At 41.7% G+C, this 14459-nt stretch overlaps 1 protein-coding gene across 4 annotated transcripts in view; it reads right to left on the reverse strand.

The window, feature by feature from the left end:
• NPR3 (natriuretic peptide receptor 3) overlaps nt 1-14459 on the reverse strand; it is a 105179-nt gene that overhangs the window by 74680 nt on the left and 16040 nt on the right. For all 4 annotated transcript variants that reach the window (XR_011723148.1, XR_011723147.1, XM_071729879.1 and 1 more), the window contains exon 4: nt 3809-3944. Coding sequence is in view for 2 of the 4 variants with exons in the window: in XM_071729879.1 (XP_071585980.1) it covers nt 3809-3944 (136 nt within the window). In the remaining 2 variants the exon portion in view is untranslated. The remainder of the gene's footprint in view (nt 1-3808; nt 3945-14459) is intronic.

The following is a 14459-nucleotide window of genomic DNA, read 5'->3' on the forward strand; positions in this document are numbered from 1 at the left end:
AACACATTTAATGTGTATTTTTTACCAAGAGTGCAGCCCTGCAATACCTGATGATGCTTCCATAAGAAGGGCTCAGTTTAGAGGCTGCAAAGGACACACAGGACAGAGCCCTATACCCTGCAGGGGTGGGTGCATCCATACTGTCAGTCCAGTGTTGTTTTCCATTTGGTGGAATACTGAAGGAGGCATTAGCGAAGGGCACAAGGGCACCACATATTCTTAGTCCCTCATTCATTTATACAGAATTAAATGCATCACATGGTGCTGTTTGCTTTATGCTTTTAGACCCCTATTTCACTTCCCTCCAAGTTATAGGAAACTTTACAGAAAATGGGAATCAGACTCCTAGGATAACAAAGTTTGACACGTTGGTATTTCAAAGGAGATGATTATACCCCTCTGTTCTGCACGTGTGACACCCCAATGGGAGTTCCGCATCCAGCCCCATAATCCTCAGTACAGGAAAGACCCTCTTTAAGTAGGTCCAGAGGATGGCCACAAAAATTACCAGAGGGGTAGAACACCTCTCCTATGAGGAAAGGCTGAGAGAGTTGGGATTGTTCAGCCTGGAGAAGAAAGGGCTCCAAGGAGACCTTATTAAGACCTTTCAGTACTCAGACGCCTGTAAGAAAGATGGGAACAAATTTTTTAGCAGGGCCTGTAGCAACAGAACAAGGTGTCATGGTTTTAAACTAAAAGAGGGTACATTTAGAGTAGATATAAGCGAGACACTTTTTGCAATGAGGGTGGTGAAACACTAGAGTATGTTGCCCAGAGAGGTGGCAGATGTCCCACTCATGGAAACATTCAAGGTCAGACTGGATGGGACTCTGAGCAACCTTATTTAGTTGAAGATGTCCCTGCTCACTGCAGGGGAAGTTTGGACTAGATGAGCTTTAAAGGTCCCTTCCCAACTAAATCATTTCCTGCAACGTTCTTCCTGAAGAAACACATTTAGGAAATTTTGAAACAACCTTTGTGAAGAACTGCATTTGGATGAAGATGAAAGGATTTAATACGGGCCCTCCTTTTGTTCTATTATATTAGATACCTACATAAAGAAAAATTTGTTGCTTTTTCAGAGGAAATGCCAATGAGCAGAAAATATTCTCCACAAAATGTCATACCAAGTCATACCAAGATGTTTCTAGCAACCATGCAGTAAAAAATCATCCTTGTAATAACCTCAGCCTTATCCTTTCCTGAGATCACGATGCTGCCTGTGTAGCTGTGGCTGGCAGGCTGTGAACAGCACACACAGCCCGCTGGTGTTCTGATAGAATCACCATAGAATCATAGAATCCTAGGGGTTGGAAGGGACCTCGAAAGATCATCTAGTCCAACCCCCCTGCCAGAGCAGGGCCACCTAGAGTACATCGCATAGGAACGTGTCCAGGCGGGTTTTGAATGTCTCCAATGAAGGAGACTCCACAACCCCCCTGGGCAGCCTGTTCCAGGGCTCTGTCACCCTTACAGTAAAAAAATTTTTTCGGACATTCAACTTGAACCTCCTATGCTCCAATTTACAGCCATTACCCCTTGTCCTATCACTGGTCACCACTGAGAAAAGCCTAACTCCATCTCCCTGACACTCACCCCTTACATATTTGAAAACATTGATGAGGTCACCCCTCAGTCTCCTTTTCTCCAAACTAAAGAGACCCAGCTCCCTCAGCCTTTCCTCATAAGGGAGATGTTCCACTCCCTTAATCATCTTAGTAGCTCTGCGCTGGACTCTTTCAAGCACTTCCCTGTCCTTCTTGAACTGAGGGGCCCAGAACTGGACACAATACTCCAGGTGCGGCCTCACCAATGCAGAATAGAGGGGGAGGAGAACCTCTCTTGACCTACTAACCACACCCTTTCTAATGCACCCCAGGATGCCATTGGCCTTCTTGGCCACAAGGGCACATTGCTGGCTCATGGTCATCCTCTTGTCTACCAGGACCCCCAGGTCTCTTTCACCTACACTGCTCTCCAGCAGGTCAGCCCCCAACCTATACTGGGACATCGTGTTGTTCTTCCCCAAATGCAAAACTCTACACTGATGGGACACTTGTTCAGAGCAGGCTGTAAAATGAAGTGTCAAGGCCATTAGATATCTAGATGTCAGCAGTTACATTAATGTCACCAATGAAACTGAAGTTCTCATAAAGTTTAGGTTTCTGCAAAGGTGTAAATGACTTGTAAAACTTTGGTCCTGGTGGGTGTATGCATGGACCTTACTCTGCAATGCTGTATCCACTTCAGAGAGGGGCTCACAGGCAGAATAAAGGGACGTGATTTTTCTAAAAGGAATGGCTTGAAAGGCACAAAGTTAAAGACCTCTTACAGAAACATGTTTATCCTTGTAAACTGAGCCCAGCAAAGTAATGCCACAAGGATATGACCCATGATTTACATGGCATTTTGACCTTTCTGACAGCACCCTTACAGCTCAACTTAGCAGCCACATCTTCAGAATAGCTGTGACAGGTCATCCAGCAACAACAAAGTGTTTTTTACAGGTATGGAAAGAGAATATTTATTCCTCCTGACCGATTTTACAAGAAAGGTGTGAGAACCAAGGGTGTAATCTACATGGAGCAGTAACACAGTGCCAGTAACAGACTATCAGGGACACACCAGCTGGTGACTCCCTGGAGCAGAGAAGTAGGAGTACAGAAAACACAAGCAGGCTGTGCTGTGGCATCAGTTCATACATGGGGTAACCATACAGGCAAATCCTTAATTCCCTTCTGCTAAACCAGTGTATTTCAGGAAGCCACAGATGTGAAGGGAGGTAGTGGGACATCAAACACACAATCTCCAGCTGGTGCAGAGCTCTTTCTGGGATGACTGCAACCAGCATAATTTAAAGAAACTCCTATTAACTTGCTCTGAGGACCCTTTTGTCTTGTGTTCTAGCCACAACAGAGGAGAGGAGAGAGGAAAGAAAAGCGGGAAGAGAGGAGACAGGAGAGAAATTTGGAGCTGCTATCTTTCTGACCTTCCTCCACTACATCTAGTGTGTTCTGAGAGCAGACAACCTGTCCACTGATGTTTTTCTTACAAATTAATCATTCACTTCTTATTGAGGGGAAATGTTTCCTTCTCAAAGGCATCTCCACAGGTAAACTTGCTGAGCCTACTCCAAAAGATCGGAGTATTAGAGGAGGCAAATGAGAATGTTATAGAGATGGATGGGAATATCCTAATAGACAACAGATGAATCAAATAATCTTCGGTTTCTTTATTACAATTACCTGGCAAAAGCACTATAGGATTAGGCATAGAAAGACATAGTGCTTTTTAGCTGCTGCCTCTGAGAGAACATGCATAGGTCCAGTGAAGGCTTGGGGGGTAAATCCTCCCAGGGCCCAAAGAAGCCCTGTCAAGAAAAAAAACCCAAAACCAACCTAAAAACCTGGCACCTGCTTGCTTCTATCCATTCCCAGGCTTTTAAGATAAAAAAGTCAAATGGAAAAAATGAGGCAAGCTCAGAGCTAGTAGATGCACATGAGTAAAGCAAGAAGCTGTAATCTTTTCAAAAACAAAGGAGCCTGAGAAAATTACTGCTATTTCTTCACAACATTGGAGAGGGTCATTAAATTTTTAGGAGTTTTCTGAGCTGAATAAGACCTTAAGGGTTGGTGCAAAAAAAAAAAAATACTGGTGAGGTATGTTAGCCAACCTGAAGTTTTATACAGTTTCAAATGATTATTTTCCTCTCATTTAACAGTGGAATAGGCACACGTCTTTGCTCTGCACACAACAAAGATCTAATCTTTTTTGACTCTGCAAGCTGGAATTCCGTATTAACTCTTACCTTCGTATGTTCTGTTCCGTGTTTGCTGAACAATTTTTTCCCCATCTCTCTTAGTGAAACCAAACTTCAGGACTTCCTGTAAAGCTAGAGCATAAAGAAGAATAGCATCATGGAATCCTTCCACAAACATGTTCACCTAAAAAAAAAAAAGCAAAAAAAAAAGAAATGGCATTTGATGTATGGAAAACATTTATTTCACATGGAATTGATTACATAGAGAGGATTTCCAAATTAACCAAAATTATTAATTGTAGGGTATTTTCTTAACTGCTGGAAAACAAAGAAATATGTCTAAAAATACACAGGGGGAAAACAGCAACTTTGGACCCATTTTTAAAAGCAGTCGACTACAATTACTATTATGAACATTCCAATCACACTTCAATGTTGTGTCTGAATATCTCTGGAGATAGAGGAGAAATTTGCAGATCACAGTTCCCATGCCCAGATGCACTAATTCTGCAGCTGATCATGTGAGACTCTGTAAGGTGCTGAGCACCCTCATGCCACAGCATCAAGCACAACCTCCTCATCCTGTGCAAAGGACTTAGCACCTCTCAGGAATGAGAAGTATGTTGTGCCATGATTTTTTTTGGAGAGCACAACTGGTGGGTTTGCTTGTTTAATGATTACCACTTGTAATTCTGGCCCTTGTTCAGATGAGCATCTCTCTGCTAGCAAATGAGCTGTGGAGGAAACTACCTACCCTCTACAGTAATGTGTTCTCTGGAACTGCTAGGAGAAAGTTCCTGCCCCTTACATTTTTTTTCAGCAAGGGACATGAAATGAATGAAATGTTGCTTTCTATAAAAGAAAACTGCTGCCAACCAGCTCAGCCTCTAAGTCTACACAGGCAACCTACAGCTTTTGGTCTACATAACAGCAATATCAACAGTTAAAAGCAGAGTGCTGCAGAAACATCACAGGTTTGTTCACAGAAGCCTAGTGTGGTCAGTGATGAAGCAGTAACTATTTTAGCAGCTGAGATCAGGTGGATACCCATTAGCACAAGCTGACATACATGGCTCAACCAGTTCAGGTATTCCTCTTCTTTAAGCAGCAACTCACATCTCAGCAGTGCAATACACCCCAGCCTTATGCACAATCCTTTAGAATTAATTATTTTCTCAGCTGCAAGAAAGATGTTCCCATTCACTCACAGTTTCATTACAATGGAAACTTCCCTGACACCTGGGGTTTCCTTTTGCAATTTCAAGTGAACAACACACGTCTACAAATATTCTCTTGAATATAAAAATGTTTAGCTCATCTTCCACTTCACTGTAAATAATTTAAGGTATTGGTAAATCAATTGCTACTCTAAAGCTCTCACAGTTCTAGACAGATACTAGAAATTATAAAGTATAAAAACACAAGGCCAGAAAAGTAAGTAACTGCTCCATAGATAAAAAGTATTACCTAACTGGCTGAGCCAGTCCAAGCCCCTAGTAATGTAACTACATGCAAGACATTCCTTCACTCTTAAACCAGTTGCTAACAGTAAGGAGGAATTATGGAATTAGCTACTGATAACACAAGTTTGCATTGTGCTGACATTTACAAATGGACTTTTAGATAACTCCAACCTATGTTTCCATTACTAAAATGCACCACCAGTTTAGAGCCCACAGTGGCACAAAACAGCTCAGCTCAAACTAATTACAAGGCAGCTGCAGTTGTTTTGACCTAAGGAGAAACTATGAAACAAAAGGTTAAAGTCAGGCATTTGGTGGAGTAACAAGAGCTGATGAACAGAGTACACCAGGACAGGCTTTGTCAATAGGAGGTATAATTTTTCAGAACTGAAAAAAAAAACCCAAACCAAGAAACCACAAAGCCTGACAACTGTTTATGTGCCAACACTAGAGTCCAAGTGGCCTACGGATGGTCAAACATGGGCTTTCATAATGTGACTTTCATTCTCTCAGGAGAGAAATGAGTCTCTCTAGTTGCTTTACTTCCCTACTGGCTGATTTACAGCTTGTGGTTGACATCCATTTCAAGGAAACCTGTTTGTCACTTCCTTTGTCCATGGCAAAGACGTCTCGGTGTAACAAAGCAAGTTTCAAAATCCATTTTGGCAGCTAATGTGCTCAATCTGAAATCTCCCAATGCCACCTGCCTGAAATTCCTTCTGCTGACACTGCAGACTTGCCAAATAATCCCTGTGCAAACTCAAATGGCAATGTGGGAAGTTACTGCCACAGTCCCTTACCTTGACTCCTGGCCAAAGCCTTGGCATTGCATACAAAAAAATCACATTTGAAAATCATCAGATCACCTGTGCCACCCCTCAGATCCTCAGGCAAAACACACAGCATTTTATCTTACACTGTCAGGGAAGGTGAAATTGCTCGTAATTTATGCCATTTTAAATCTTCTGAAAGAGTATTTACTGATTGTAGGTCCCAAGACAAGCCACGCATTGGGCACAAAAGATACTTCTCACACTATTCCAGTAACATTCAACCACAAGTTCTTGAAATGGGTACCATGAAGGGCATAAAGTTTTCCTACAGATCATCCTGCTTCATCATATAGAAGCTGCCACGATCCTACACAGGGAATGGGTTACATGATGTGCAGGACTGCTCTGACCTAGAAAAAAGACAACATCAGAGATAGGAGGAATATTACAATGTGAAGTAAAGGCTGCCGATACTGTTCGTTTGTTCCATTTTCCACCTGTGCAGAGCTCACTTAGGTTCATTTTGCAGTCCTGTTGCCACTGAGTAGAAAGAGTTCGAAATTTGTTCCATCTGATACCACTCCTGACATACTAGACCAATGTCCCAAGCTGCATAGTCCTACAACTTCCTTTATGGACAACATTAAATCTGTTAGTGACATCTCATGGGTATGAAGGATTTTCTTGCTTTCTTTTTTTATTATTATTTCAATATAAGTCTGTTCTACATTCAGTCCTATCAGAAACAACGAAACAGAGTGACACCAATTTTTCCTCAATAATTTTTACACTTTTTGGTTTGTGTTTATCTGAATTTTGGAATACCTGACAGTAAGAATAAACAGTACTTTAAAAAGCCTCCATTCCTTCCTTTGCTGCAGGAAAAGGGCTTAAAACGGTTAGAGAAACTATATGTTCCATGAACGTGTCTAATACAGACCAGAGCAAATGTGAACATGTCTTCACAGGTTGCCTGAAGGTCTCCATGGTAATTAATAATGTGTGCTTCAACATTAGTCAGCCCTCAGGACAAAAGTAAACAGATTATAAAAGCCACTGAGATCCACTAATCTTTTGGGTAATTAGCAGTTCTTTTAGTTGAGCTCTATTGAAAAGCAGGTATTTCTGATGGCAGTGCTTTCCTTTTGACTTACGCTGCTTTTTGAATTACAGGTGTGAGCAGAGCTCCAAATACTGTGATCAGAATTTGCACACCAGGTCTACTAAAGCACTGCTGTCCCTGAACCACCCACCCCAATGTGTTTCATCAGCAGTGTGTGTGACAGGAGAGAAGATGCCAGGTTTGCTGAACCCTCCTGGAGGCTGCAATACATATGTGGAAAAAACACTGCTGAGATATTATTTTCACATCCCATTCAAGGTACCATACACTTAAAAAGCAGGTAAGCTAACTAAGTGTATAGCTGGATGAGATAAGCACACATTTGTGTCTTTTATTTTCCTACCTTTCTAACCTAATTAACCATCTTCCATAAAAAAAAAAAAAGGCACCTCCATGGAAATCACATGAATAAACTTTACACAGTTCAAGGTTATAGTTCCCCAAGCAGCTATACTGTGACCACACTATTCATATATACCAAGGTGTTAACAGCATACACAGCAATGCAAAATACTACTGACATGGAAGATGGCCAAGCTACAGCTACACAGGACCCATAATTTTCCATACCCTGCCCACTGCCTGTTAAGTAGGCTTAGTCTCTTCCACTGGGAACTGCCCAGCTCTGAATCACAGCAATTACAGCAATTCATACCACTTCAGTGCTAGGTTAGAAGGATCACCATCACTTTTTATCTACTGCAAATGCAAAAATCTATTATTCCCCAAACTGCGCCTCTGAATCTACTAACCTGCAGTGATTTTCAGGCTGTGAAACTACAGTTCCTGCCAAAATCAAAATCTGGGGATTGCGTGGCACATGTTTTGCAAAAATTTCACCAGTTTACGTACTTGACATGATGCTTGAGTGACCTAATCAATTCATTGATTTCAGATTAGTCCACAGGGATGAACAGGGATGAAGCAATCAGGCACAGAACTCTGATCCTATACACACATGAAGCTCATCTAACCTCATGTACAGTACTTACTGTACTCATTAATTTTAGTAATAGTGTTATACTGTAAAACTATACACAGCATGACACAGTAAAACTATGACAATGAAGTTCAAGTACAGCAACTTTATTTCAAATATATATATATATATATATATGATGTACTTCAAAACAATCTTATGCCAAGTCGGTTCAACTAGTTCATGACTATGGACTTCTCTAGCACAGCAATGTATCTTATAGGGTAGGTATTTTCCTACTACCTCAGGTTGTTTCATCGTGTCTCAATACAACAATCTTTCTCTAAGCAGTCATAAATTAACTGCCTGCTCTCTCTTCGTAATCCTTCCTTACCAGTCCAATTACAATTACAGTCCTTCTTTTATGAGCTTTTCCAAGAAACCGTGACATAACTTACTTTTTCCCATGCTTTTATTGACATTTTATCTTTGGCTGTCTTCTGTCAATTGACTCACTATCCAATAATATACTCTTAATATAATTCTGTAGGGAAGAATTTACTCTTTGATACCATCTACTGATGCTACAAGCTCCCAGTCAGGTCATTGCCACTGCTGATGCCTTTGTTACAAGTACCCCTTTGTATTCCCAGGATGGCCAGCAGCCTTCAGCAGTTCCTTAAGGAGTTGCTCTGCCCTTGCTCTGAGCTGCAAAAATCCAGAACAAGGTGCTCATTATCCCCATACAGGAGGTGACAGACAGGTACAACTGATTCTGCTTAATCTGTTTTTTTAAGACAAAACATGGTTGTTACAAACTTGATTTTCTCTTAAATTTTAGTTTGCATAAAATGATTGAGAAACTCATTGGAAGTGAGATGTGAGAATGTGAAGTTGAGGGAAGGATATCCTCATATCTGCAAATGTGCCTGCAAATAGGCAGAGCATTTTTCAAGCCAGCAATGATATGTACAGCTTCAGCTTTGCAGTAACTTATTATTCCTACTGGTATAACCATCCTGCATGTTGCCATCATAGCAGGATTATCACAGTTCTCATTAACTCACCATCTGGCTTCTCATATCCTCATGTAATTTCTTAATGCCACAATGAAACTGGAATTCATGGCATTGCTAAATCACAGCTAAGGATAACAGCTACTCCCATGCATTGGGACTGAGAATTGAAGGACTCCCAAGTACAATAAATGCAAAGCCACAGGATCCACCCCATAGCCAGCTGTCATAAGGAGCATGTATCAGTGTGCCTACAGACACAATGTGACCTGCTTCCACAGAGACCTCATCGCTGAAATCAGTACAGCAACTGGCAAGGACAATAAAGCTGTAAAACAGTTAATCAAAAGTTTAGATGCCCAGTACTAAAAATAGTCTGTTCACTTGAGTAACCAGTATGCTTCCTTAACAGAGCTGGACCTTAGTGGTTCAAAGGAACAGGAAGGGAAAGAGAAAAATAATAGAAGCACGTGCCTTCTCCAGGGAAGGCTATTTCCTCAATATTTAATTTACAACTGAAAAAGAACATATGGCGTTATGCCAAATTCTGGGCAATGCAGCTGTAGCCAAAGACAGACTCCCTCACTGTATTCACTGATATCAGTGCTCTCTAAATACATAAACTGGTACCTGCTCAAGAACACATGAAACCAGAGCTAAATGACAGATAACTGTCCCAGTTCTCATCTGTGTTTTGGGGCTGGAACCCACATCTCCCCTAAAAAAAAAAGATGTTGAGCACTTGCCAGTGTAAGATGTCACGTAATATAAAACCTTGTGCCTATTTAAGAGAGATTTATTCAAATACTGCTGCATCAACTTCATCTTTCACGGGGAGACAGTGTGTATGTGTATGTAGGACTTTTCTTATAGGGGCAGATGTCTCTTTATTATATGAATTCTGCAAACGGAGGCTTATACTCTGCTTTAAATTGATGGCTTAAAAATTACACAACGCATTTGGACAAGGCATCATTTCCCTTTCAGGGGCTTTTTCCAATGAGGTTGCCTACCTGTCTCCATCTTCTTGCTAGTAATACCACTGAATACAGAGATGGAAATGTGTGCCTCTCCCTAAGCTCTCTGGATGCCAGGCGATGTGGCCCCAATGTCAGGACTTTCTGATCAAAGTGCAAGCTGAGAAAGCAGGTGCTGGCAGAAAAAAAACGGGTGATGATTACCACTGGGGAGCAAGCACTTGTCACATCCCATCAGCTGTGCACCTCTGCCATGAAATATCCTGCAAGGGCCATTTGAGACATAAGATGTATAGAGAGATTCCTGCTTTTACTGCCCTTTCTGTTTGATTTGGACATAAAGGTGCTCTGTTGCAGCTAAACCCTTTTTCTTCAAGACCATGCCTTTGCCTGCCTGCACTGTTCAACCATGCATCTGACCAGCTGGGGCACAAGCTGATGTGCACCCCTGGCATGCATTGCTACCTTTGCTCCACATAACAAGAGGATGCTTACACCAACGGGACTCAAATACCACCAGTGACAAACTCCAATCCACTTTAAAGCCAGATAGGGACCAGAAGCTAGGCCTTTGTTCCACAAAAGGTCTGCTGAAGTAAAATAAATTAACTAGAATAAAAGAAAAATAAATTAACAGCCAGTGTTTGGTATTTAATTTTAAAAAGCTGCCCATTTCAGGGCACATTTTGTCAGTGAAGGTTATTTTTAGAAAACTAGCTCTTTTATCTCCTCATTCTTCATGCTCTCTTCCTTTTTTTTATTAATATCCCATCCTTGAAAACCTGGTAGATTTACTCACTGTCATCTGCTGGGGCAGCCACAATTCGATCTTTTGTCTCAACAGTGAATTGAAGCAGAAACCTATTCAGCCCCAGGCTGCAGGGGAGCTGCACTGTGAAACACCAGCTAAAAAATGAGCACCAAGACAACTAAGTGCAAGGGCACCAGGGAACTCTTCCACACTGCTGCTTGAGAGAGCTCCTGTTCTTTATTGCCTACAACACTCTCCAATGAGTATCTAGAAAACCATTTTAAATCCCTCCTGCCTGCTGCCAACAGACCAGCCAGAAAATTTCCAAGATAAAGCCAAAACCTGTTTCTTCCATTAAACACAGGCAGAAAAATCTCCACCACAGCAGATTTAGAGCCTTACCCACAGTCAGATCATGTGATGGGGCTCTTACTGTCACTGATTTGTATGAACTTTGGACCAAACCCATGGCCTAACATCACTGGGTCTCAGATTACCCCCAGACCTCCTCTGGCATGGCCAAGAGGGGAATGAGCTGAAATCTTCCCCCTCCTGCAATGGGGAGCACCTCTAAAAACAGATTTTCTCCTTGCAAACCTGTGTGGGATTTATTCCTGACTCTATTCAACACACTCACTGATTCCTTCTGCAAGCTGAATCCAGACCCTTTATCCTCTGAGAGCAATCAATGTAGGTTTGGAGCAGCAGCATTTTGGATTAGAAGTGAACTACCTACATCCAGGAGAAATTTTCTTTTATGTATATTTCACTCACATACTACCCACCAGTGTAATTTAGTTCTAAAAGTCTCGAAGCCACCTATCACAAAAAAAGGACAGAATCAGCAAATGCACTAATGTGCAATCCACCTCCCTATGTTCATAATACACCTCTAACTCCAGATAAACAATAAATGTAAAGAACCTCTAGCACACAGTACTATAATTGCTTCAATACTGAAGGCATCTTAACCATAAAAGGCATAGTTGTAATTTAAAAACTAACCATTCTACTTTTTTAGGGTTTCCTGCCTTCTAACAGACTATGTGGTCATTCTTGTGATGAGTTACAAAACTATATTCAGAAACTATCCGTCTAGTCACAGAGGTGAAACATGAGAGATATTAAAGAAGTTATTCTTGTCATCTGAACACACAGAAATCAAAGCACTCTTGTTTTAAGTAGATATTCCTAAGGACTTCATTGGTAGCCTAATGATGACCTGTTATACAGTTGTAATGAATGCTTGTATTTTAAGTTAGCATTATGCAACCTTTGGGACATTTTGATTGCATATAAACACCTAGTAACCAAAAATCCTCAGTCCTTTCATTAGATATTAAGTTTTAAATGCCAGACAGCAAGTTTGTTTTTCAAGCAGGAACGTATTTCACTTTTAAGGATGACAGAGTCACTCATCTGAAAAAATCAGTTCCACTTGCTAAAATAAGCTGCCTGGTTTAAGTAAATGCAGAGCTAGGACAAACAGGAAGGACATTTTTTGTTAAATGTTTATCCTTGTACAATGTGCAATTGTTTCAGGTTCTGGCTTTCTAACATTATCACCAAACCACAAAAGTCATGGAAATATCTTATTTTCTATACAAAACACTTTCATGATCACATCAGTTCTCATGCAAAATTGAATAGAAAGATCTCTATACCACTGCTGGGCAATTTCACACATTAAAACTGAGTTTACCTGAATTTACACTAGCTGATGAAGAAATAGTATGAGTGTGGGCTGGTGAAATCTTCAATGTGGTACAAAGCCATTTGATGAAAGAACTATCTTATTTCTGCTTCGCAGCAGGTTAGCAAAGGCTACCCAGCAGACCATTCTCTTTAAATACAGTGTGTTAAGGGCTGAATAAACATCAATGATTTAGGCACAGCCAAAACTAGTGCTTAGCATAAAAGTATTATTAGAGTTGCATTAGTCACCTAAGCTTCTTACTCAGTACCTGGCAAAAAACTGGGTGCACAAAACCAGGATTCATAAGCACCAGCAACCCGCCTTGCCCTTGCCAGCAGAGGAGGTGAGGAAGGAGGGATGGATGTGACCCTTTTACTCTCACACAGCCAGGTAACCAACTCCCTGAAGCATGGAGACAAAATCAAGTCCTTACAAAAACCCCACAGGGAGCCAGTCCTCTCAAATCCCCTGCCCCTTTCAACTGATGGCCTTGAGGCTACAACTGCTGTGCTAGCATGAGAGAAATTCAAGACCAAATCCCTGCTTTGAGGGAATCTGAAGGACTCCACCCTTCCCCTACCCTGCCTGGAGGGCATACTGGGGCAGGCATGTGTGCCCCAGAGGTGAAACCCAGGTACTGGGGGAGAGGGATGACCTGACAACACCCAGGGTACCACTGGGTCAAAAAGGAATGATCGGCCAGAAAAGACCACCTGTGGCTGAGGCTGCCATGACAAATGATCCTTTTATTAAATATCAGGGTAAATGGGCATAGGAACTTGTAAATCTTAATGGCATGGAACTAATGCAAACCCTCAGGCTGCTATTAATCATGCTTCTATTCCAAATAATTTAAAAATTAGTGACTTAAAAATTAGTGTTGACTTTCCTTCAGATGCTGGGTATCTGATGAAAGGTGTTCAGGTGGCTGATTTACCATCCTTTTGCTGACATACGAGTGAGGATCCCACTAGCACAGGAGAGGTACAGCAACTATCTCAGAAGATTTTGACATGTACCTGTCAGCAGACAGTAATATTTCAACTACACAACTGGAACATGTCGTCCCACTCTCCAGAAGCAATGCTGTAGTTAATGACTCAACATTTGAGGCTTTACCGCCCCTCCAAAAGGCTAAACCCTCACAATTTTAACTTCTAGCTTCCCTATTGACTGTCTGATCCCTGATATCCTGATTTTCCTTTCTAAGGTATTTTGTATTCTGCAGTCTGGTGGGCTAACTGGAGGCATTTTACTGTGTCCCATCAAATGTAAATGTCCTCCTGCCTACTGAATGTTGCCTTGTTCCCAGCTGCTGAGCAAAGGGTGCCCAGAGCTCCTCACCTACCCTCCTCCCATTGTCCAGGGCCCTTTTCTCATGCCCCTCTTATTCAGTTGCTGTGGGACATAGACAGTCCTTGTCTTTTCAATCTGCCTTGATATATTAGCTCTTCTTGGAATGGACTAAACCTTTTGATTTTTGTCTCAGGCTTCTCTCCCTTATGAAAAAAAAAAAAAAAAATCGACCGAAGAGAGAAGGAACATTGGGAGTATCCTCCTGTGGGTTCCTATGGCTCCTTATGTGCACAGGAACACCACTGCCTTTATTCACACAGCCCATCCTTACAGACTGAGTACATTAACCCTTTCAGAGTAGAGAGACTGCTAAATATCCACTGAGCAAAAAAAGCACAGCTGGCAGCACAATACAACCATCTTCTCCCACAGCCCAGGCAGAACAAGCCCAGGCCCTGCTGCCTGCCTTTGCTCCACCACCCCACACACTCAGGTCGCTTGACTCACCCACATGAGGCTGGTGTGTCCTCCTCTTAATAAGATTTGTTGCCCTGGAGAGTGAGCCTTTCTCAGAGCCTCATTCAGGTTGCTTAACCTGCTAGCACTCAGCTGTAAGAAACGAATGTGCCAACATAGCAAGAGATCACAGACTTGAGGTATTACTGATTGGCACCTATACTGAAAG

Source organism: Heliangelus exortis, chromosome Z (assembly GCF_036169615.1).
Source record: "Heliangelus exortis chromosome Z, bHelExo1.hap1, whole genome shotgun sequence".
Lineage (NCBI taxonomy): Eukaryota > Metazoa > Chordata > Aves > Apodiformes > Trochilidae > Heliangelus > Heliangelus exortis.